The sequence below is a fragment of the Aotus nancymaae genome, unplaced genomic scaffold (assembly GCF_030222135.1).
Source record: "Aotus nancymaae isolate 86718 unplaced genomic scaffold, 86718_ANA_hifiasm-v0.15.2.pri h1tg000057l, whole genome shotgun sequence".
Lineage (NCBI taxonomy): Eukaryota > Metazoa > Chordata > Mammalia > Primates > Aotidae > Aotus > Aotus nancymaae.
Window position 1 is genome coordinate 42457206 of NW_026988471.1, and position 26369 is coordinate 42483574.

The 26369-nt window shown below is 37.3% G+C and overlaps 1 protein-coding gene and 1 pseudogene across 3 annotated transcripts in view; one reads left to right on the top strand and one right to left on the bottom strand.

Moving 5' to 3' along the window:
* PLEKHH2 (pleckstrin homology, MyTH4 and FERM domain containing H2) overlaps positions 1–26369 on the top strand; it is a 146959-nt gene that overhangs the window by 40629 nt on the left and 79961 nt on the right. For 2 of the 3 annotated variants that reach the window (XM_064364039.1, XM_064364040.1), the window contains 5 exons: positions 624–686; positions 17367–17516; positions 19023–19106; positions 19727–19808; positions 24036–24221. In XM_064364039.1, the coding sequence (XP_064220109.1) occupies positions 624–686; positions 17367–17516; positions 19023–19106; positions 19727–19808; positions 24036–24221 (565 nt within the window). Of the gene's footprint in view, positions 1–623; positions 687–15079; positions 15147–17366; positions 17517–19022; positions 19107–19726; positions 19809–24035; positions 24222–26369 lie in introns of those variants that run through there. The other variant, XM_064364041.1, reaches the window with a different exon arrangement.
* LOC135269706 (zinc finger protein 106-like) lies at positions 2777–6364 on the bottom strand (annotated as a pseudogene).

Consider the following 26369-nt stretch of genomic DNA (forward strand, 5'->3'; position numbering starts at 1 on the left):
TTCAGCCCCGGTACAACACATCCCTTATGTTGATTAGCATCGGGTCCTTCTTAAGGCTTTTAAAATTCTCCTTATAACATCCATTTTAGTATTTGTGTGTCTGTCTGTTTAATCGAAAAATCTCTTCTATGCTGTCTCCATCAATCATCAATCTGTAAGAATGTAAAACTACCCAGTTTTGATTCGAACATAGCACCCACGGAGTTTATGAGAACACACTACTTCACTGATGACTTTTTGATCAACCCGTCATATAGGACATTTGAAGCCTTTCTTTTCTTAAATTGATTTTCTTGTTCTTAATATGTGTTGATCAGTAATTTTTAATTTACAATCCACTGAAGAAAATTCTATTGATGAATACTCTTCAGATATATATATATATATATATATATATATATATATATATATATATATATATTCCTTTTATTAAATTATCAAAACTTGGGCATTTGGATCAACTTTTAAATATGCAGAAGGCCTTTAATGTGCTAACTGTATTTAACTCATCTCCAGTGAACTACTTTAAAATATTCAAACTGATGATGACATTATGAGAGTTTTTAAGCCTTTTTCAGAAAAGGGAAATAATTTTTGTATTTATATTTTCCCTCACTTTACAGATGCAGCAGCTTGAGAGACAAGTTATTGATGCTGAACGTCAAGCAGAAAAAGCTTTTCAACAGGTAGAGTATAATTTTAGTTGACATTTTTTTCTGCCTCTACTACTCACATAAAGATTGTTTTTCTCATAATAGAAAGACAATCATCAGCCCGCCTCTATATCTTATCATTTTGACTGTTCATAGCTTGATCCATAAAGAAAATGGAGATTCTAACTCCATTCTGTCCATTAAAAAATTTTCGAAAGGAAAAAAAGACTTCCATTATGAAGTTTTATATTACTTCTGAGAAAAATCAAATATGACTTTTATGGTACTACTAATTATAATTAAGTTTTGTATATAAATGTGTTCATTGCAGCTTTATTTTTAGTCATAAAGAGTTGGAAATAATATGAATGTGATATTATAGAAGAATGAAAAAGTAAACTATATCAACTCCATGAAATATTAGACAACCATTAAAATAATTGTTTGTGGCCAGGGGCAGTGGCTCACGCCTGTAATCCTAACACTTTGGGAGGACGAGGCAGGCAGATCACGAGGTCAGGAGATCATGACCATTCTGGCTAACATGGTGAAACCCCGTCTCTACTAAAAATACAAAAAATTAGCTGGGCGTGTTGGCATGCACCTGTAGTCCCAGCTACTCGGGAGGCTGAAACAGGAGAATTGCCTGAACCCAGGAGGCGGAGATTGCGGTGAGCCGAGATCGCGCCATTGCGCTCCAGCCTGGGTAAGCCACCGCGCCCGGCCCATTACCCCAAAATTTTAACGGAAGTTTAAAATTGTCTGAATTATGGAATTAGGAATGATTCCCCCCCGCTTTTTTTTTTTGAGGTGGAATCTTGCTTTGTGGCCCAGGCTGGAGTGCAGTGGCACAATCTTGGGTCACTGCAACCTCCACCTCCCGGGTTCAAGCAATTCTTCTGCCTCAGCCTGCAAAAAAACTGGGATTACAGGTGTGTACCACCACACCCAGCTAATTTTTATATTTTTAATAGAGATGGGGTTTGTTAGCCAGGATAGTCTTGAACTCCTGACCTCAGGTGATCTGCTTGCCTTGGTCTCCCAAAGTTCTGGGATTACAGGCATGAGCTATCGTGCCTGGCCCCCTGCATTTTCATACTTTGAGTTTTATAATATAACTTTTATTTATTAAAAATTTTAAATTTTGTAACGTCAGGGTCTCACTGTGTTGTCCAGGATGATCTTGAACTCCTGACTTCCAGTGATCCTCAGTGTCCCAAAGTGTTGGGATTACAGTGTGAGCTCATTGTGCTCAGACAACTTTTATTATTTTTAAAAGATGTTTTGATAAGTCACATAACCCTTTCTGGGCCTTGCCAGCAGTAAAATGATGGGTTTGGATGGGCCCACCCAATCTTATGGTTTATCTAATGATTCTAAATCCATAGCTTCTCATTTAATGAAAAGATCTCAGTCGTGTTCATTTTGATCAATGAGTTCCAGTGAGTTCTGGTGTTCTGTGGCACTTTAGAGTCACATGGTTAATTATAATTTATTGTATATTTACAAAAAGCTAAAAGAGCCAGCTTTCTATATTTTCATAAAGCTAGAAAAGAGGACTTTGGATGTTCACAACACAAAGAAATAATAAATATTTGAGATGCTGGACATGCTAATTACCTTGATTTGATCATTACACATTGTATACACACAGGGAAAATCACTCTATCTCATAAATATATACAATTATTATTATTTTTTAAATCTAGACTCAGATGACAGATATACAGTTATTTTGTATCAACTAAAAATAAAAGAAAAAAATGAAAAAGAAGGCTTAAGTATGAAAGTATTTCTTCTAAGGAGTGCATATGAAATTCCTCATGCTTCCTCTAAGTTTGTCATGTTTCCTTCCTTCAAATTGAGGACTACCAAATCTTTTTTCTTTTGAATTTTTATTTTAGAAAGATAAGGAGTCCAGCAATGAAGCTTTCCCATTCTGCACTGCCATTCGTTCTGCTAATTTTGGAAGTTGCAGTGTCTATTTATTTAGTGGTTTGGCTTTCTGGCTGCTCAAAACTGAAGTCAAGTAAGCCTTCTGAAGGAAATGTATCACTTGTAAATCCTTCAGAAGGACCTCTATTTGTGGCAGTCATACCAAGTTTCTCATTTTCTTGCCACTGTCAATTATATCTCTCTTGATTGTATTTGCTTGGCTTATTAGATTTCTTGTTCCATAGCATAGTCACATCTTTCATTTGATAATTAGAATTTCTGTTTCTGCCTGGTTGAAATTTGTCTCCAGGGCCACTGTAGTTGCAATCATTTTTGCTACATACACTGGATTTCTAATTTCTGTTACTTTTCTTCATATGCCAACTAGAAAAGCCACCTGTTCCTTCAGAATGCCAACTGGAATTCCTTCTGTACCATTATGATTCCAATCTACTGTTCCACTATTTGAATGCCAACCAACTCCAGAATAATCATGATTGTGAAACCAAGTAGAGAAGCCTCCGGCAACACCCTAATGTCACTTGGAACATCCTTTTGGCCCACCACTGTTCCTCAAAGAATGCAGAAAACGGTTTCTCCACGTATTATTAAAGCCATCTTTTCCCCATTTCCAATCCCACTGTGGAGGTCCAGAATGAAGCCATCCTGACTGACTGTAACTCTCTCTGTCTTAGTGAGGCATTCGGTCTTCTCAGCTCCATTGGGGTTGCCCCTCTTTGGAGTTTATTTCTTGGTTGCTGTTGGAAGGTTCTTCCTGTCGACTTTGTTCTTTCCTTTGTTTTATTAATTGAACAAGTTCCTTGTCAAAATAATCTTCCTCTTCCTCTACTTTTCCATCATCTACTCTTTCCTGGACATCAGAATTATCTTTGTCCAACTGGCCAGAAATGTGCTTTGCATATATAGAAAGACCCATTAATGTGGCCTCACACATTTGACACTCATGACTAATGTCCCTTTTTTGAGCTGTACACAGTGTGACACAATATGCATTTTTGTTCTTCTACCATAGTGACCAGATCTGAAGCACTCAACAAACCCTCTTACTCCATCAGGCTGCCGAGGGCCAGGCAAGGGAGCTCCCTGATGCCCCAGATACCCGCTGCTGTGCTGGGTCTGAGAGCTCACTCTGAACCCGCTCCCCATCAGGCCCCACCACCCTTAATTTTTATTTCAGATTCAGCAGATACAAGAAAGATTTAATTTTATAGAGTAAGTGCCTAATAGATTTCCACATAAGCCCAGTGTATCCTAATCTTAATTTTCTTAATTATATTTGAAAAGAAAATCTTACGACTTTATTAGGCAAGACTTCTAGCACATTCAAGAGTAGAGAAAATAGTATGGTGAATCCCAATCACCCACTTCAACAGTTAGTCAACTCACGGCTCATCTGTACCTCCACCCACTTCCCCTGCCCCCCTCACACTGGACTGTTTAGAAGCAAATCCCAGACATTGTATAATTTTATCCATTATTATATACTATACTAATCTGAAACCAGGTATGCTTAAAAATCATAACCACAATACCATCATCACACCAAAAAATTACCAATAATTATTCAATATATCAAAGATCTAGTCGGTATTCGGATTTTTCAAAATAGCGAATAATTGCTTCTCTGTTTTGTTTTTTAGTTAAAGTGGAATTCACATAACATAAAATTAACTTTTTTTTTTTTTTTTGAGACTGAGTCTTACTCTGTCGCTAGGGCTGGAGTACAGTGGTGCCATCTCGGCTCACTGCAACCTCTGCCGCCCAGGTTCAAGTGATTCTCCTGCCTCAGCCTCCTGAGTACCTGGCATTACAGGCACTGCCTGCCACCACGCCCAGCTAAGGTTTTGTATTTTTAGTAGAGACAGGGTTTCACCATGTTGGCCAGGCTAGACTTGAACTCCTGACCTCATGATTCACCTGCCGTGGCCTCCCAAAGTGCTGGGATTATAGGCGGGAGCCACCGCACCTGGCCAAAATTAACATTTTAAAATGAACAGTTCAGTGTTGTGTACAATCATCACCTTTATCTAGTTCCAAAATGTCGAAAGGAAACTCATCTCAAAAGGAAACTGTATTCATTAAGAATTTAGTTTCATTTCCCCCTCCCACCAGCCTCTAGCAACCACCAATCTGCTTTCTGTTGCTATGGATTTACCTGTTTTGGATATTTAATATAAACGGATTTATATACTATGTGACCTTTTGTGTCTGGCTTCTTTCATTTAGCAGAATGTTTTGATGTTCGTCCATGTTGTAGCATGTATCATGCTTTATTCCTCATTGTGGCTGAATAATGTTCCATATATACATATATATGTATACACACATACACACACACAAAATTTGTTTATCCATTTGTCTTTTTATGGATATTTGAGTTCTTTTCATCTTTCGACTATTGTGACTTGTACTGTTAAGAACATACATGTATTTGTCCATTTTTAATTCTTTTATTTATATACTAATGTTTTGGTTGTTTTTAATAGTTGGTTTGTTCAAATCGGGCTCTAAACTAGATTGACACATTTCATTTGATTCTTAAACTCTTGAGTCTTTTTTCCTTTCTTTCTTTCAATTTATTTGTATGGGTTAATTTGTTCTCTAAAACTTTCCACATTCTGGATTTTGCCGATTGTGTACCTATGATTTTATTTAACAAGCTCCTCCACCTCTTTATTTCCTGTAAAATATAGTTAGATCTAAAAATTTGATTTTTTTCTTTCTCTCTTTTCAAGACTACTTCTTGGGTGATATTGTTCACTTCCACCAGGAGGTATATAATAATGTCTAGTTATCGCTCTCTTTTTTTGGGGGGGTGATTTTAGCAGCTATTGATGATCTTGCTTAAATCAATGATTTCATCAGGGAGGTTGTTGCCTTTTTAAAAATAGAGTTTAATTTTTAGAGCAGTTTAAGATTTACAGCAAAATTGAGGGTATATGAAGTACAGGGCTTTCTTATATCCTCTCCCCTCCAACACACATTCAAGCTTTCTTCACCATCAGCATCCAGCACCAGAGCGGGGTACATTTATTACAGTTGATGAACCAACACTGACACATCATTATCACCCAAAGTCTATAGTTTACATTAACGTTTACTGTTGATATTTTATGTCCTATGGATTTTGACAAATGTATAATGATGTGTGTCTTCTTCTATAGTATTATGTGGGATAGTTTCACTGCCCTCAATGTCTCCTGTGCTATACCTATTCAATTCTTCCCTCCCCTTCAGTCCCTGGAAACCACTGATCTTTTTACAGATTTCATCATTTTGCCTTTTCCAGAATGTCATATGGTTAGAATCAGACAGTATATAGCCTTTTCAGATTGGCTTTTTTTTTCACTTAGTAATATGCATTAAGGTTTCTCCATGCCGTTTCATGGCTTGATATCTCATTTCTTTTTAGTGCTGAATAGAATTCTATTGTATGAATGTATTCCAGTTAATTTGTGCTGATTACCTTTAAAAAACCTCTTAAAAATCAGGATATAATGTACCTAATAGTAAAGTACACTAAACTTGAGTATCTAAGTATACACTTGTGTAACTACCACTGGACCAAGATATAGAGCATTTGATGCTCCCAGAAGAGTCTCTCATGTTCCTTCTCAGTCACTACCCCAGTTACAGCAAAGGTAACCAGTATTCTCACATCCATCACCATAGATTGGTTTGGCCTTTCTTGTTGCATAAACTTTTTGGTGTGCTGACTTCTTTTGCTCAACATTATGCCTGTGAAATTCATCCATGTCGATGCATGTATATTAGTAGGTGGTTCTTTATTTTTGAGACAGAGTTTTGCTCTGTTGCCCAGGCTGGAGTGCAGTGGAGTGATCTTGGTTCATGGCAGCCTCCACCTCCCAGGTTCAAATGATTCTCCTGCCTTCGCCTCCTGAGTAGCTGGGATTACAGGTGCCCACCACCACACCTTACTAATTTTTGTATTTTTAGTACAGACTGGGTTTCATCATGTTGGTCAGGCTGGTCTCAAACTCCTGACCTCAAGTGATCTGCCTGCCTTGGCCTCCCAGAGTGCTAGGATTACAGGTGTGAGCCACTGCGCCCGGCCCAGTGGTTCTTTTTTAAATTGCTGAGTAGAATGCTATTGTGAATATACCTCAGTGTTTATCCATTCACCTGTCGATGGACGTGAGGTTTGTTTTCAGCTTTGGGCTGTTATGAATGAAGCTGCTTCACATGTCCATATACCTATATTTTGGTGGATATGTGTTCCTGTTTCTCTTGGTATACAGCTAGGAGTGGAATTGCTGGGTCATAGGCTGGCAAGTGTTTACTTTAGTAGATGTTGCCAAATAGCTTTCCAGAATGAATGAATGTACAAAGTTGCATTCCTTCTATAAGTGTATGAAAATTCCTATTGCTCTATCTCCTTGCCAACACTTGGGATTATTGTTTTTTTAATTTTAGCCATACTGGCTAAGTTAATGTTGAAAAGAATGCTAATCTAAATTCTTCTCGTTGGTGTATGTTTTGTACACAAAAGACACCATTTTCACAGTTTGGATCTATCTCAATTAGAATTCTTTTGACATCTAATAATGATCCCTGCCTAGAAAAATAAACAAGGTTTTCTTATTGTGAATTGCCCAATGAGTCTTACCAAGATAGGAGAAGATGAATGTAGGATGTAACATGAGAGAAAGCCAATCTAAGACAATTGTAGAAAGAAAATTATGGGCAGGACACATTTAAGGTTAATTCTAACCCAGCTCTTCTCCAGGATTTCTAGAGTATAGTTATTTCAGTTAGCATATAATGGTGTTCTAGACACATAGAATTAAAGTCCAGAGTTTGGAAAAAGCAGTTAATTTTTCTTTTTTTGAGACAGGGTCTCACTCTGTTGCCCAGGCTGAAGTGTAGTAGTGCGACCATGGCTCGTTGTAGCCTTGACTTCCCAGGCTCAAGCAATCCTCCTGCCCCACCCTCCCAAGTAGCTGAGACTACAGTCATGTGCCACCACACCCAGCTAATTTTTAAATTGTTTGTAGAGATGGGGCCTCACTATGTTGCCAGGGCTGGTCTCAAACTCCTGGACTCAAGTGATCCTCCTGTCTCAGCCTCCCAAAGTGTTGGAATTACAGGCATGAGCTGCAAAGCTGGCCTTAAAAAAAAATTTGATTTTTTTTTCTCCTTTTCCTCCTTCTCCTCCCATTCGGCCTCCTCTACCTCCTCCTCTTTTTTCTTTATTGAAAGAAAAGGGTGAGGACAGGAGAGGAATATGAAACCAAAGTTTGGCAAGGTAAAGTCTGTACAGCCAAAGAGAAATCAAGGTGAATTCATGTTTCTCTGCCTTGGGAAGAAACTTAAAATTTTAGCTCAGTTTAAATCCAAACTCTCCCACTTAGTCGACTGAAAAAGTTTCTTAGTTTCTTCAAGTTTTAGTTTTGTCACTTATGGAAAAGAGCTAATATTTACAGAGCTCATAGCCTCTGTATTGTGCAGAGGTGTACAGCATAGTGATTAAGAACACAGACTTGAGCCAAACTGTTTGGGTTCAAAATCTGTCTTCATCTCTTAGCACATTTCAACTTGGGCCTCAGCTTCCTATCTGTACAGTGTAGTACTATCAAATACCTAGCTCATAGGATTTTGGGGAAATTGAAAAGTTACTATGAGTAAAATGCTTAGACTATTTCCCGGCACATAGGAATGCTATTTAGCTATTATGAAGATTGAAGCTGATTTAAGTAAAGTGCCTGGCATGCAGTCAGCCCTCAATAAACGGTGGTGGTGGTAGAAGTACAATTAGTAATGTAAGGATCTATGCTATGCCTGTTTTTTTAATACTCTTTGGCTGATAATACCAAGTAGTGATATTCCCACTTACATTTAAAAGGCAATAATTAACAGCAAAATTATAAAAATTCTATGAAAGACACTTATGCTTACAGCATTATCTGTCACTCTGTACCAGATGTCTTAGTCTTTTTCTGCAGAGGTGTTCTGAGCCGTATATGCGTGTTCCTGTTCAGCCACATGCCTACAGCACACATTTATTGCCTTGTCTGCCTCTCTGACTTTTATCCTTGTGGAGGTAGAATGTTTCACCATGAAAAGCAGTACTCAGATGAAACAAGCTCAACTTGGCAGTTTAGCTTTGCACATTTTTCTCTGTATATTAATGAATGCCATCACTTCCATAACAATTAACGAAGTTGTCTGCAGAAAAAAAAGTCACACATTCGCCAGATAAATCTTGGTGATCTTTATACTTAATGTTCTAGTACCTCCCCTTCCCTCCCCTCCCCTCTCCTTTCCTTTTCCCTCCTTGTCTCATCTTTTCTGACTTTGGCCTTCCTAGTAGCATCTCTCTTTACTTCTGTATCCTGGCTATCTCTATATGTCTCTCTATCTGTTCTTCCCTATGTTTCCCTTTCCTTCCTTTCTCTCCTTTAACTGCCCATATGATGGGAAAAAGAGAGAGAAATTGAGGATGGTTTTGTTTTGCCTTAATTTGAAATTCTTATTTCATAATATGTGAAAAATTTGTTTTTGAAAATTAAACTAAACTAAGTATTTTTTATTTGTGATTTTCAACTATCTACACCTCCGCCCCCGCCCTGAGTCCTTGGGTCTTACCAGATCCAGTGAGGATTCTTTAAAAAAGGATCCTCATTCCCCATTCAAGGGAAGCCAGCCACAGAGGTTTGTCGCCATCAGGGCCAACCACTGGTCTTGGTAAGCTTAACAAGAAGCACTTCTTCTCTCCTTTGAAGTTGTTCTTTGAGGATGTCAGGTATAAAGTTATTTAATTCTATGTGCTACATCTTTAAACAAAAAGATACCATGATTGGTTATTTTAGACATCCTGCTATCCCCATCACCAGAAAAAAAAGAGAGAGAATTACAGATCTCTCAGAGTTTCTGTAAGTTAGCAAAACCTATAGGCCTTTCTTTTAGTCACAACATTTTAAATTTATTTAGTGCGTATTTTATTACACTTAAGAAGGACCTTTTTTCTGTACGTTACCTCATAATGAATCTAAAAGTTGACAGGAAATACAGAGAGTAGACGAATTCTCATGCACTGATGATGCTATCTGTTTTGGCCTTTGTAAGACTAAGTGTTAATAACTTAGAGTAACTGAATCCTTTGCTATCTTTAACAATTTCCATGGGACTGTGGCCTATCTGATGTTTATGTTGCTTAAATCAGCTTGCGTTTTCTCACTGAACCATGTCCAAAGACTCAAACAACTGTATTTATCTTAACCAAAAAGGAATGTTTCACCACTAAAAGCAGTGCTCAGCTAAAACTAGCTCTACTCTATACTTCAGCTTTGTACATTTTTCTGTTTATTAATGAATATTATCACTTCTGTAACAACTAAATTGTCTGCTTTAAAAAAAGTCACAGATAAATATTCTATTGCCACATAAATCTTGGTGATCTTTATACATAATGTTCTAGTAGATCTTTTTTTGTTTGTTTGTCCTTTGAGACAGAGTCTTGCTCTGTCATCCAGGCTGGAGTGCAGTGGTGCGATTTCAGCTCACTTCGACCTCTGTTTCCTGTGCTTCCCACTGAGATGGGAAGTGATCTTCCCACCTCAGTCTCTGAAGTAGCTAGTGCTGCAGGCATGTGTCACCACACCCAGCTAATTTTTTTTACCCCTTTTTTTTTCTTTTTTTGTTGAGACTGTGTCTCACTGTATTGCCCAGAGTAGTCTCGAACTCATCAGCTCAAGTGATCCTCCAGCCTCAGCCTCCCAAAGTGCTGAGATTACAGGCATAAGCCACCTTGCCTGGCCCCAATACATCTTTATTGTTGTTGTTCACATGTTTTGAAAGCAGTATGATCAAATCAACCCAGTTTTACTTATGAGTACTCCTGTAAGATAGAAAAGCAGCACATAGCATATTTGGAAAATATTGACATATGGGATTCATTCTCAAGTATCCGATTAGGTGAATACCTTAATATATTATATTTATTTATGCAAATCAAAGAGGGGTGGATTATTTCCCTATAAAAGTATGTGTGTGTTTATTTTGTCCTTTTGGGCTTGATCCCTTGCCTTTGTTTGATTCAGGCATGGTAGCAGCTGCATTTAAAGTTGCCTCTAACCATTCTAACACGTGAGATAATCTTGCCTTTCTGTAAAGTTAGTTCTTCTTCTTCTTCTTCTTCTTCTTCTTATTATTATTATTTTGAGACTGGGTCTCACTCTGTCGCCCAGGCTGGAATGCAGTGGTGCGATCTTGGCTCACCGCAACCTCTGCCTCCTGGGTTCAAGCAATTCTCCTGCTTCAGCCTCCCAAGTAGCTGGGATTACAGGCACATGCCACCACGCCTGGCTAACTTTTGTATTTTTAGAAGAGATGGGGTTTCACCATGTTGATCAGGCTGGTCTCAAACTCCCGACCTCAAGTGATCTGCCTGCCTCAGCCTCCCAAAGTGCTGGGATTACAGGCGTGAGCTACTGCGCCCTGCCTAAAGTGATTTTTGACTCTTAATGAATTAGTATTGCTCAGTCATTCTAATATTCATGGCTTTGTGATGGATATTACATTGTAACGTTTTGCTGTATGACGCTTTGTGGTGGATATTACATTGTAACGTTTTGCTGTATGGAAAGCAAGTTATTTAATGATCTTGCTTTTCAACTTCTGCAAGAAGGATCCTACTTTATAATCATGGAATACTCTATCAAAATAATTGTGTTGTCAATGTGATTAGAATGTTTAATTAATTTGCAGTAAACTTATAAAAATTATAATCAACTCGCTGATTTCCTTGTTAACATGTCAGTAAATTTTGACACATTTTTGAGTTCAAGTTTTCTAAGAAGCTTTAAAAGATATTTTGTAAATATATGGCCTTCCATTTCTTATGAGATCCCATCCAAGTAGTGTAGTATGACATACAAAGATCTGTGTGTCCTTCTTATTTATAGTCTTATATCTGGCCATGTCCCCCCTTCTCATATACATATATATATATATTTTAAAATAATTTTAACCTTTATTTTAGACTCAAAGGGCACACGTGCAGGTTTGTTACATGGTTATATTGCGTGATGCTGAGGTTTGGGATATGGATGATTCCATTACCCAAGTAGTGAACATAGTACCCAATAGGTAGTTTTTAAGCCAATGCCCTCCTGTCTTCCTCCCTGTCTCATAGTTCTTAGTGTCTGTTGCTCCCATCTTTATGTCCTTGTGTACTCAATGTTTAGCTCCCACTTATCAGTGAGAACATGTGGTATTTGGTTTTCAATTCCTGCATTAATTCTCTTAGGATAATGACCTCCAATTGCATCCATGTTGCTGCAGAGGACATGATCCCATTCTTTTTTATGGCAAATATATTCCCCGGTGTATATGTACCACATTTTAAAAAATCTAACCCACCATTGATGGGCACCTTAGTTGATTCCATGTCTTTGCTATTGTAAATTGCACTGTGATGAACATAGAAGTGCATGTGTCTTTTTTGGTAGAACAATTTATTTTCTTTTGATTATTTACCCAGTAATTGGATTGCTGGGTCAAATGGTAGCTCTATTTCTTTGAGAAACCTCCAACTGCTTTTTATGATGGGTGAACTAATTTACATTCCCACCAACAGTGTATAAGTGTTCCTGTTTCTCCACAGCATTGCCAGCATCTGTTATTTTTAAATTTTTTAATAGCCATTCTGACTGGTATGAGATGGTATCTAATTATGGTTTTGATTTGCATTTCTCTGATGATGAGCAATGATGAGCATTTTTTCATATGTTTCTTGGCTGCTTGTCTTTTTTTTTTAATTTAATTTTATTTTTTCGAGACAGGGTCTCTCTGTTGCCCAGCCCGGAGTGCAGCAGCATGCTCATGGCTCACTGCAGCCTTGACTTCCCAAGCTCAAGCAATCCTTCCACCTCAGCCTTTTGAGTAGTTGGGACTACAGGCAGGTGCCACTACACTCAGCTAATATTTTAGAAGTTTTTTGTAGAGATGTGGTCTCAAACAGCTTGAGCCCAGGCTGGTTTCAAACTCCTTGGCTCAAGCTGTCCTTCCTCCTCAGCCTCCCAAAGTGTTGGGACTATAGACATGAGCCACCATAGTCAGCCTATGTCTTCTTTTGAGAAGTGTCTGTTCATGTCCTTTACCCATAGCTTCTGCACAGTAAAATAAACTATCAACACACTTTGGGAGGCTGAGGCAGGTGGATCACGAGGTCAAGAGATCGAGATCATCCTGGTCAACATGGTGAAACCCCGTCTCTACTAAAAATACAAAAAATTAGCTGGGCATGGTGGCGCGTGCCTGTAATCCCAGCTACTCAAGAGGCTGAGGCAGGAGAATTGCCTGAACCCAGGAGGCGGAGGTTGTGGTGAGCCAAGATCACGCCATTGCACTCCAGCCTGGGTAACAAGAGCGAAATTCCGTCTCAAAAAAAAAAAAAAGAAAGAAAGAAACTATCAACAGAGGAAACATACAGCCTACAGAATGGGAGAAAATATTTGCAAACTATGCATCCAACAATGGTCTAATATCCAGAATCCTATAGGAAGTTGTTATTGTATGAATCTAAACAATCTAAACAAATCTAAATAAATCAACAAGTAAATTTTAAGTAACTGGAAAATAGTCTGGGATTCAAAATACTCTAAACAATTCCTTTTGTCATTCTATTTGGAAACAATCAGGAATCTTTGTCATGCCATAGCAATTTTTATATAGAAATAGAAACTTTCAACCCCCTCTCAAAAATATAGTCATATCTTGATTACCTATAGTGGAGAGGAATGAGGTTAGAAATGGGAAGAAGGAAATAGCGATATAGATAATTACGGTGGGAGTAGTATTTGCAGCTCCTGCTTTCTGCTATGAAAAAATAGCACTGGAAGCTGTATGGGATCCCCAACAGTACTCTTGGGTTCAGCGGTTTGCTAGAATGACTCATGGGACCCAGAAAAGCTATTTTGCTCATGGTCACAGTTTATGACAGTGAAAGGATACAGATTAAAATCAGCAAAGGAAAAGGGCACATAGAGTGGTGTCCAGGAGAAATCAGGTACTAGCTTCCAGTTGTCTTTCTGCAGCAGAGTTGCACAGGGATACACTTAATCTTCAGTGTATGAAATGTTGCTGACAAATAAGCTTACTCAAGCCTTGGTATCCAGGATTTTTATTAGAGGTCAGTCATGTAGGCCTGAAATATTCACCTGACTGATCTTAGTCAGTCTCCAGCCTACCCAGAGGTCAAACTGATACGTTTGGCCCAGGGCCCCAGGTGAACAGAAAAACAGGCATTCACCGTAAATCACACCATTAGCATAAACTATGTGGTATAGCCCAAGTTCTCAGATATATTAATACAAAGGCAGTCTTAACAGTCATATATTCGGGGCATCAGAGCTTGTCTCCTAAGAGCCAGTGAAGGACCAGTTCTTTCTTTGGAATGCAGGATCTGAGCACCCCAAGTCTGCTGAGTTAACCCTTTGCTGAACAGGAATTTAGGGACCTCAAGATCAAGAAGGTTTGGGGTAAGTGAATGAGGAGTGTGCTGAGGTGGGTGGCTGTAACCAGAGGCTCTCCTAGAAGTAAAGGAGCAAAGTAGCCTAAAAACACGAAGCATTCCATATTGGAGGCTATCCATGTATACACAGTTGTGAGAGTTTGTTTAACAACCAATTTGAATTCACAGGTGTTTGTTATTGTCTAGTCTCTGCATAGTTAAAATTCTTAAATGGTTCTGGTTAAATGCATGGAAAAAGAAGTGGGCTATTTTCCATATGGTTGTGGTGAGATGTTTTCAAAGGTGTCTTGACTTTTCTGTAGATCTCTTAGCTTTTCTGTAGACCTCTTGTTCATATTAATTACCAAGGAAGGCTGAATCCTGTCTACAGAACTTGGTCTTAACAGGACTAGTTGGTAAGTAGGTTGCCTGTAACTACTTTGTGGTCTCTTTCTCTAAGAGATTTTGCCCCTTTTGCCAATATTTTTCTTCCCTAGGAAAGTTGTTTGTCTAAAAGTAATGGTCAAATTAAAGAGCTTCAGATGGCAAGGATGTATCCAGGAAGCTCTATAGCATTTATTCATATAATAACAACTTCCAAAATGAATGTGGTTTTCAGAGTAAAAGAGTAGGTTCAAATCATAGTTTTCCAGGACTATAGACCTTTTCTAAGCAATAATAGGACTGTTTTATGTGGCAACCCAATGTCTGTAGGGTGGCTTGCTTTAACTTAATAAAGGAACACTGTAGGTGTATTTATCTGTTAGCATTTATTTTTATTCTTACTCAGTTACTTTTGTTTTTCTTGAGGTTTACCTCTGTTACTCTGTGCCCAGAGGAGAACTACCATTTTGGACTTGGGCTCTGCTCTTCTCTCCCTGCTTCCTCAGCTACAGAATGCCCTTGTGCAACTGGCTATACCATCTTAAGATTACCATCCAGCTCTCTGTCCTGCTTGGGCAGTTTTGCGTGACATCATCTTGCATGACAAGACCTTTGTCCTTGATACAGATCTTTGTCCTTCAGTTCATGCAGAAAGGCCACTATATTACTTAGAATCTAAGGTAACTTAAATTATCATTTGGATAGTGGAATACATTTCTTCTTCTCCTTCTCCTTTTTTTTTTTTTGTATCTGCTTTTATTTTTCTAGTTTCCAGCCATGTGGTTGATATTTAAATAGAACCATTTTGGCTTCTGAGTTGATTCACATTTATGCAGTGAACCCACAGATGAAACCTGGCATTCATGGTTAAAAAACATAAATCCAAACCTTTATAGCTTTTCAGAAGAAAACCCTCATTAGTCAAATATTTTTTAGCCTTAAGTAAGTATTCATTGTGACTTTTCAGAAGTGTTTTTAATAATGTCAGATATTCATCTTAATTGTCATCTTTAATTTCTCAGATGCTTTCACATTATTTTTTCTCTTTGCCCCTATAATCTGAAACGTTGCTAAAATTATATTCTTACCTATTTGGAGTATATAGAATGAAAGTCTTAATATTGTATATAGTCCCCGATACTTTATTTTTCTTCTTACTATCATTAACATCTCAAACATCTCTTATTTGGATCTCTTTGCGGAGTTTCTGCTGAGGCACCAATCAACTAGACCACCTACAATCAAGGATCAAATTTGTGAGTCAAAGTGAGAACTAAAGGAGTGAAAAGTGAGAACTGAAAGGTGATGATAGGAAAATCTAAAGTTTAGTATGAGTTGAATAGACTTATATAATCCATGTAGGTTGGCAAATACAATATGCAGATATGCCTTTGACATTTCATATGCCTGGATGTGTTTTGCAGAAGATCCAGGCAGGGCCAATGTATCTTAAATATTAAACTTGCAGTACCACTCAGCCACACACTCAGTCTCTTTTACTCTGTTCTATTTTTTTCCCATTACCCTTATTGGTGCAGGATTTTTTGCTTCTTAGCTCAGCTAGATACAGGTTTTTGTTTCACGACCAGGAAGAAGTAGTCACATGGACACTCAAAGAGTGAGCAAGGCAGGAAGTTTTATTGAGTGATGAAACAGCTTTTAGTGAAGAGGGATGTGGGGGTGGTCTCCCTACAGGAGAGTTCCCAATATGGCTGAGGCCAGGGCTTTTTATGGGCTCAGAATAGGGAGTACGACGTGCTGATTGGCTTGTGAGTATACAAAAAAGGTTAAAGTGGAGACATCACTCAAAGGCGGTACCTATTTTATATATACCTACCCTTTCCTAAGTGGTTTTCTACGCGATAGTGTATATGTGAAATAGGTAAAGGATGGGGACCAATCGAAAGCACACCACACAGGAAGGCAGGTTCTCAATCTGGTTCGAGGATTTACCAGGGACTGTTTCCAGCTTGAAAGTTGTATTTCATTGGGGACCAACCCCATCTGCCTAGGCATTTATCTGCCTCCTGCCTCTATCATTATCACCTGAGTAATATACTGTAGTGTTCTTCTTTTTTAAACATGTTTATTATATTTGTGATCTCTCTTACCCATTAGAATGTAATTTCTTGAATTCCTGAACCCAAGCTATCTGCCTGCCTTAGCCTCCCAAAGTGCTGGGATTACAGGTGTGAGCCACTGTGCCAGGCCTACAATGTAATTTCTATGCAGGCAGAGATTTGGGGGTCTAGTTTATTTGCTGATGCTTTCTCAGGGCCTGGAATAAGCCAGGCTCTTGGCAGGTTTTCAGTGAATATTTGTTAAATGAATGAATCAAGAAGCCCTTTCTGACTGCACTTTCCTACCTATATCTAGACTCTAATACTTTTTTATTTTTTATGATTCTATCATTTGGGGCTTTAGAGTTCTTCCCCCACCCTTTCCATTGTGTATATGTTTTTTTTTTTCACTTAAGTTTAATTTTTTCCCATAATACATTATTATACCAGGCCATCCAGTCTGGGTCTTATCTCACCACTCACCTTCCTTAATTTATACTGTTCGTTTAAAATATGAAAAATTGCAGGATGGAAACTTTCTGTTTGTGTACTCATATAAACACTTTGCATATTGTCATTGCTCTAGGAACCATGTACATTACTTTACATGATAGCAATATTCTGATAATTTCTTATATTTGTATGTTCCTCAAAGGTACCACCACATGGTGAAATAGACTTCAGACTTTATAATCATTAAATACATTAAACCTTGCTGTTTAATATTTTTCTTTTTGAAGTCTTTTAGGAATCTACATAATATTAAGGTAAAATTCTAGGTTTAATACTGTGATAACCTAAGTACATGCACAATTTTAATATTTTATCCTTTGAATTTAGGTACAAGTTATGGAAGAGAAATTAAAAGCAGCTAATATTCAAACCAGTGAATCAGAGACAAGGTTATATAAAAAGTGTCAAGATCTGGAGTCACTAATACAGGAAAAAGATGACATCATTCAAAACTTGGAATTTCAACTTGAAGAGCAGGTTAGGAAGAATTTGATAATTAAAGAGTTCCAAGTGTGTGCACTCATTTGTGCATAGTCACAAAGGTTAAAAAGAGAGAGCCTAAATTTCTATATTTGGGGAAGAAATCTTGCTTATTTGGTTAACCCATAGGATTGCATCACGTTTATTGGTGAAAGGTGCAAGTAAAATGGCATACCTTTAAGTTCCGAGTGATTCCAAGGCAAGATCTAACTCGTTTTGGATGTGAAAATGCTCCTTAATATTCAAACATTTGAGTGAGTGAGTTTGTTTGTTTGTTTGTTTAAGACAGAGTCTTGCTCTCACCCAGGCTGGAGTGCAGTGGCATAATCTTGGCTTACTGCAACCTCCACCCTTGAGGTTCAAGTGATTCTCATGCCTCAGCCTCCCCAGTAGCTAGGACTACAGGCATATGCCAACATGCCCAGCTAATTTTTGTATGTATTTTTTAGTAGAGACAGGGTTTCGCCATGTTGGCCAGGCCAATCTCAAACTCCTGACCTCAGGTGATCCACCCACCTCAGCCTCCCAACCTGCTGGGATCACAGGCATGAGCTACTGTGCCTGGCCAAACTTTAGAGTTTAAATATAGTATTTAAGTTGGGAACATTTGGTTATCAGCAGGTATTTATGTCCGTAAATTGTTTGCAAACAATATTTGCTTCAGATTGTTAGAGTGTTGGGAATGTTTATAGAACATTACATTTTAAATATTTATATTTGATGCCAATCCTTCTGCTTAGAAATGTATACACTGTTTTTGAACCACTTTATTGGAATCAAGTAATTTAAAAAAATGTATTAGGAAAAAATTGCATTGGGGTTATGTACTTAATGGTCACTCACCATCATTTAAACATGACCACTGTGAAATCGTTTTGTTAAATGCGTTATGTTGTTTATTTTCAGCATTTTTTCCCATTTCTTGATAAAGATCAGTGTTTCTTTAGATCAGTGGTTTTCAGCTTTCTACCACCCCTAGACCCTGCCTATTGTGATTTATTTTGTAATTACATTCTCAGTAGTTTTGTGACCATAACCAGATTTTAAGGCTGGTAAATGAGAGCTAGAGTTTCTCTATGTTTGTTTTTCTTGGATCTTTGAAAGCTAGTATTTGAGGGAAAAAAAAAAGCCATGCCCCTCAGGAGAGTCTTATTTTCTTCTCCCCAACGTGGTTGACCCCTGTGCTACTGTTCTAAATCCTAGACCATTTCCAGAAATGGCTTATTTTGTTGATAAATTCAGTTAATTGACTCTAGTGTATGATCTTTCAGAGAAAGAGAATAGCAGTTGTTAAAACTAGTAATACGTGCGTATGCCCTTATGGTTTTTTATTGTATCTACTGAATAATTTTTTTTCTTTTAAAAATCTATTTGGTAATTTGAAGATAGATATAGTAACTTGGATACAAGTTTTAGGTGGATTTGCCTTGTATATTTGTGGTATAACATTTCCAGACCACTGAGTTTGTTTTTGAACTAAACAAATTGCTATTGTTATTTCAGAAACAAATAAGAATACAAGAAGCTAAAATAATAGAAGAGAAAGCAGCTAAGATCAAAGAATGGGTAACAGTTAAGTTAAATGAGGTACTTACTGCTATATGGTTTCCTTTTCCTTTACCTTTTACCTCTTTTGAATTGACACATCATCAGAATATATGATTACTCTGAGTAAAACAAAAAAGTTTGATCAGTTGATATTACTATCTTTTGATAAACTTGAGATATAGGTAGCTTTTATTTTAATATCTAGTGTATTTTTAAAATTAAACATTAATAGACTCATAATGATCAGTGTAAATAACTTTATTCTAATAAGTTTAGTTCTAATTAATTTCAAATAATAATAATAGGATATACATATATATCTCATAAAATTAATCTATTTGGTACCTGAGAGGCACACATTTTAGTTTCTATGGCAGTTTAAAGCTGAAATAGTTTCCTTTAAACTAATTTTACAGTGGAAAAGCATAAGGGATGAAAACATTTAAAATTCTTACTTCTGAAAAATGTAAATATTGATGACATAATTATCTAGGTTGATAGCCTATTCTGATAAATAAATCCTATATTTGTTTATCATTTCCTTTGTATTTTGCTTACACATGTAGATAAACTAGATATTAACATTTTTTAATATAGTTTATTAGTACATTTTTGTAATGTTATTTCTATGTGAAAAGAATACCATTATGTTCTTTTAGCTGGAATTGGAGAATCAGAATCTTCGTTTGATCAACCAAAACCAAATTGAAGAGTTAAGAACAATGCAGTCAAAACTACAAGGTACAAATACTTTGACTAAGATAGCTTAGTTGGATTTATTTGACTATATTGGCTTTGACTTTTTTTGATGTTTTAAAGCTGCAATTATGAATATCATCCAAGAAGCTGTTGTCATAAAATGAAAGATAATTTCTAAGCAAACAAACCAGAACTCCTGCACCCAAGTGAATATTGGGCATGAAAGTGGAGGCAAAAAGAGAAGAGAAAGCAGCTAAGATGGTGGTCTACCAAAGTGGTCACTACATAGATCAGAAAAACATGACCACATACTAATTTTGCCCCTCTGTATTCTAAAAGGCCTTCCATTGGTACAATTTGTAGAACCATACTAAGTTCCAGAGGTCCAACTTGCTAAAAGTACTGTACAGTGACATTAGCCTGGGAGGTCAGATATCATGGATGATGGGTACCAATCTTTAATGGTGAGGACATTTTGCTCCTTCTAAGTGATGTAGTGCTGTATCTCCCTGTTTTCTTGAAAGAATACAGGGAACTTTACCACACAAGATAGTGAGTTAGAAGTAGTTGTATCAGAGAGACATGTACTCCAAAAGTCCAAGAAGGCTTGAATTTTGGTATTAGAGAATAGTCCTTTTATTGGGGATTAGGGAGTCACAGATAGCATACATTTGTAGCTGCATTGAAGACTTTGGAGGAGGCTTCTTGGTATCACACATGCCAAACACATTGAACTTGGCATTATTTGAGGGCAGTTCTGAGGCACTTCTGTGTGTTTTTAGATGCCTGAGCTGGTGGTTACTTGGATGCAAATGTCACAACTCAGTTCATTAATGGATCACCAGTGTTCTAATCCTTTCCCCATTTGGGTCTTCTAGATGAGGGTTTGAATCCTGTCAATTGGGAGAATACATTGATAATCCACTGATAAACTCAAGAATATCAGGGGTGAGATTGGTCTATTTAAAAAAAAAGTACCTCCAAAATTATTTATAACTTTTGGCTGCCTGCAGTTATTAAATTCAAAGGAATATTTGCTACTCTCAAGATAATTTACAATAATATTTTACAAGCTCTGAAGTCACTTTTTATAATGTGAAAATTGATAATATTAGATTGTAAATTTAGTCAGTCTTCAAACTAGAGATCAGCTTTTTTTTTTTTTTTTTTTTTTTTTTAAGATAGGTCTCACTCTTATCACCCAAGCTGGAGTTCAATGGTGCAATCACAGCTCACTATATCCTCAACCTCCTGGGCTCAGGTGATCTTCCCACCTCAGCCTTTTGAGTAGCTGGAACCACAGGTCCATACTACCATGGCTGGCTAAGTTTTGCATTTTTTATTTTTAGAGATGGGTTTCACCATGTTGCCTAGGTTGGTCTCAAGCTCCTGGGCTCAAGTGGTCCTCCCACCTCAGCCTCTCCAAATGCTGGGATTACAGGCATGAGTCACCATACCCAGCCAGATCAGCACTTTTTAACATAAGTTCCTGTGATGAGGGAAATATACTATATTTGCGCTAATATGATGGCCACTAGCCATATAGTGGCTATTGAGCATTTGAAATATGACTAGTGCAACTAAGGAACTGAATTTTAAACTATATTTAATTTGAATTTGTTTAAAGAGCCATATGTTGCTAGTGGCTCTCATAGTGGACAGCAAAGCTAGATGTTAATGAATAACCAGAAGAAGGTGATTCTAATTTGAATGTTTAATTTCAGGTATATTTGCTTAAAAAAATAAAGTCAGTCATGCTATTTTCTGCTTTTGCTTGGCATCATGATTTTCAACAGTGATTGAAATTCTTACAGCCTGAATATTTTGAACAGAATTTTGTGATATGAATGAACTCTGCATTTTCCAATGTACAGGGTTACTTTCTTTCTTTCCAACTTGAAAGCCTAAGGGTGAATAGTATATCATTTGATAGAGATTCACTTAGTACACTATTCTGGTGATAGCAGTTCAAGTGTGCATTGAGTTGAAGAAGGGATGAATCCGTTCAAAATTGAGGTTATATGTGTAGCCCATAGCCTGGTATAGAAGTTTTCAAATTTTCATTTAGTACCAGAACCCTTTTCAAAAAAATAAAATTTTCTATAGAATCTCAATAGATAAGATAGGTAAAAGCAGTGTTGGGTGATGGGTTTAGCATTCAGCATACTTGGACTTACCCATACCTCTTCTTGAACCCTCTGAGACATTTCCACAAAGCCCAGGAGTTTCACAGAATACATGGGAAAAATATTGGCATGGTAAGAAAACCATGGGCTTTGAAGTCAACTTTATTGCTCTAGTATTTAATAATTGTGTTATATCTCCAGAAAAAAAATTTTTTTTAAGAGAGGGTCTCACTTTGTTGCCCAGGCTGGAGTGCAGTGGCATGATCATAGCTCACTGCAGCCTGGACTGTCCGGGCTCAAGTGATCCTCCCTCCTCACCTTCTCGAGTAGCTGGAACTACGGGTGCACACTACCACACCCAATTAATATTTAAATTTTTATTTTGTAGAGATGGAGATCTTGCTATGTTGCCCAGACTGGTCTTGAATTCCTGGGCTCAAGTAATCCTCCCTCCTCAGCCTACAAAGCTGGGATTGTAGGTTTCAGTCACCATGCCCAGCCCCCCAATTTTTTTTTTTGCATTAGTAAAATCACGATTATAGTAATTCCTTACTGGTTTCATGGAGGATTATATAGAATTGATTATAGGGCATATGAAAACATTTTGTCTACTGCATGTTAATATTAATTGCTATCATTTTCTCCACATATTAGAGATTCTCCCATAGTTGATCTAGAATTCTATATTTTGAATTAAAGTTTCAGGTCTTTGTGACAATCACCTTTGTTGAAATAGTTTAGACATACTAAGCCCAGTCTCAAAAGCTTGTTATTTTCTCCAATATTCTTAGCTTGCAATTCTAGTCTTCACTGGCAGCCTCTTAGGTCTTGTAGACTAAGAGATATTGATCCTTGGAAATTAAGCTTGAATTGGAGAAGAATAGATATAATACTTAAAAAATATATGTGCATATGTATATAATTTTTACCATGCATATATATATAATTGAATTTGTTCTGTAAGAGATAATTCAACATGGAAACATTAAAAGATACATCTTTAGGAATATACTATATCAAATATTTTCTTATACTCAGTTATCAATTGCTATTTAACTTAACCCTTTAGTGTTCTGCTAGCATTAAGAATTGTATTTCCTTGGAAGCTTTCCTTACTGAGACCACCATGCTTTTGATTTTATAAGCAGCAATGTTAAAGGTCCTAGAGATGGACCAGGTACAATGGCTCACTCCTGTAATCCCAGCATTTTGGGAGGCTAAGGTGAGAGGACTGCTTGAGGCCAGGAGTTTGAGACCAGCCTGGACAATATAGTGAGACCTCATCACTAAAAAAAAAAATTTTTTTTTAATTAGCTGGCTATGGTGGCACACACCTATACTGTCTGCTGCCTAGGGGCTGGTTCGAGAGGTGAGGTGGGAGGATCGCTTGAGCCTGGGAATTTGGGGCTACAGTGAGCCATGATCGTGCCACTGTACTCCAGCCTGGGCAACAAAGTGAGACCCTGTCTCAAAAAAAAAAAGTCCTAGAGAGATGAATTAAATTCGTGACTAGGTGCTGACCTATTCACTTCACTAGCTGTCTAAATTCTTTATCCATCTCCTTTTTTTTCCTCTCTAAAGAAGTGATTGAAGCTCTTTATATTGTGGTTACCATTGACCAAACCTCCCCATTTGCTTTTTTCTCATTACTGAAAACTAAGGTAAGCAAAAGTCATTACAGTTATCATGAGATGGTTGCCCCAAGGATGATCCAAATTTCCTTTGGTTGTTTTGGCAACCGGGACCTCGGTTTCTTTTCCTTCACAGTGGCACATTGAGCAAATTTTACCAACGCTGAACTGGTATTTGTCAATACTTGACTTTGCAGGAAGCTAGAGCTCTCTAGTTATTTATAATTGTTTGTATTTTTGTCTTTGCTTAGAGCTAACTACTCTTAAAGGGATTAGATATTTTTCTCTCTCTAGTTAAAACATTTTGAACATTTAAAATATATAAAACAGAATTTAAACATTGGCATATGGTGCTTGTCATTGAAGGTTCCATGTTATTGTACATCAATAAAGATGACTGTTAGGCTTTTTTTCTGACATAAAGAGTGATCAAGTTTTTATATGCATTGGTTCTATGTTTAACAAACTTCTATAAAAAATTCAAATCTTAATTTTGATTAACGACACTGTAGAACTTCAAGGAAAGAAGTCGTCCACTGTCTCCACGCTAAAGCTTTCAGAAGGCCAGCGCCTGAGCAGTTTGACCTTTGGGTGCTTTTTATCTCGAGCAAGGAGTCCTCCTCAAGTAGTAAAATCCGAGGAAATGAGCAAGATATCATCGAAAGAACCTGAGTTCACTGAAGGAAAAGACATAGAAGGTATTTATGGACTACAGGAATTGACTTTGGCATTTTTCAAAAAGGAAAAATTATTTGCTAAGATTAATCCAAATATAGCTTAATTTTTATTATTTTTTGACAATTTGATGTTTTATGAGAATTCTAAAGAGCAAGACAGCATTTAACTTTGTGTATCTAATTGTGTCTTCTGAGAGCCTTTGCCAGTGATGCATAGGAGAGACTGATTTTTCTTCTTAATATTTTTTTCTGCTGTATGTGAAAGAGCCTTTGCCAGTGATGCATAGGAGAAACTGATTTTTCTTCTTAATATTTTTTTCCTGCTGTAGGTGGAAGAGTATTTAAAATTAAAAAGTTACAGTCCCACCTACAAGATGCTGTACTTGTTTTAGCTGAGTTTCAGATTAAAAGTTTGAATTTCCTATTCATTATTTATTTAAAATATAAAACATTACCTAATATTACACATGAAATTAAACATTGGCATAGCAAACTTCTAGAGAAAAAAACCCTAGAGGATAAATTAATAACTGCTTTGATTTTCCTTTAATGCTTCAAAGAGGAAAATGTGTTCCCAGATATTTAAACCCTGGTCCCATATACAGATTTCTGCTCTTCTTCTAGTCTTGAAGTGCTTCTATCAAAAAAAAAAACCTCTGAATTTTGCTTTCTTGCAGCTGTTGGCTTTGCCACCTCTAGCGCAATCTCTTTTGTTGACTTTCCCCAAATATTTTAGAGAGGTCTGAGTTTTCATCCTCTCTACTTTCAGTTCCAACTTCCTTCCCCCAGAGGAGAAAAAGTATAACAGTAAAAATTGTGTATCCTTGGTTATGAAATTCTGAAAATGATACATTTTCCAATCAGAAGGCTTCTTTGCACCTTGCTTTCATGCCATTACTTGCTTTTCTTTTCCCTCCCTCCTCCCTCTCTTCCTTCCTTCCTTCCCATTTTCCCTTTCTTTCCTCCCTTTCCTTCTTCCCTTTCCTTCCTCCTTTCCCCTTCTCTTCCCCTTTGCTTTGCCTTCTCTTCCCCTTCGCTTCCCCTTCTCTTCCCCTTCCCTTCCCGTTCCCTTCCCCTTACCTTCCCTTTACCTTCCCCTTCCCCTGCCTTCCCTTCCCTTCCTTTCCCTTTCCCTTTCCCTTCCCTTCCCATCTATCTGTCTGTCTGTCTATCTGTCTGTCTGTCTGTCTGTCTGTCTTGTCTTGTCTTGTCTTGTCTTGTCTTGTCTTGTCTTATCTATCTTATCTTATCTTATCTTGCATCTCACTCTGTATGCCAGGCTGGAGTTCAGTGGCACAATCACAGCTCACTGCAGCCTTGACCTCCCGGCCTCAAGTGATCGTCCCACCTCAGCATCCCTAGTAGCTGGGACTACAGACACATGCCACCATGCCCAGTTAATTTTTGTATTTTTTGTAGAGATGAAGTTTCACTGTGTTGCTTAGGCTGGCCTTGAACTCCTGGGCTCAAACAATCCATCAGCCTTGGCCTCCCAAAGTGCTGGGATTTACAGGTGTGAAGGCCGCTGCACCTGACCTACTTGCACTTTTTTTTTCCCTTTTAAGAAGCCATTTTCATTTCTTTCCCTTTTTTTAACAGTTGAGTACAGCTGAGGTTGCCTATACTGATGCTCTTGCTCATTTGCAAATTTAACAAACTAATACCAAATTTTAGAGTTTGTTTATTCAGCCTCTAGTTCCTTAATTATGAAGGTCCTATCTATGTTTTTATGTTTTCAAAGCTTTTTTTTCTACACTTCAGTGTAAAAGTTTCATTCCTTGTTTATGAAGCCAATGGTTCATTCTGTTAATTATGTTATACATAAAAATAAACAATATCTAAATATATTTTTAAAGAGTGTTATTCTTATTTTAAAAACACACTTTGTAGTTTTGATTATACCAAAAGTAGAGCAAGGAAAGCTTTTCTGTGCTTATATTTTCTTAATGATTTTGCATATCTCAATGTATCGAAGTTTGGTGCAAAATTTGTTTCTTAAACTATAGCTTTGTATTTATTATGCTTAAATTCACTTTATGATAATTTAAATATTTAGTTGAAAGAAGGTGTCATTTTCCTTGCTTCTAAAATATAATTAATGCCGTTCTTTTTTTTGGTGATTGCTTTCTTTGATAGTCAATTGCCCTGTTTCACATTTTGCTTCTTTTA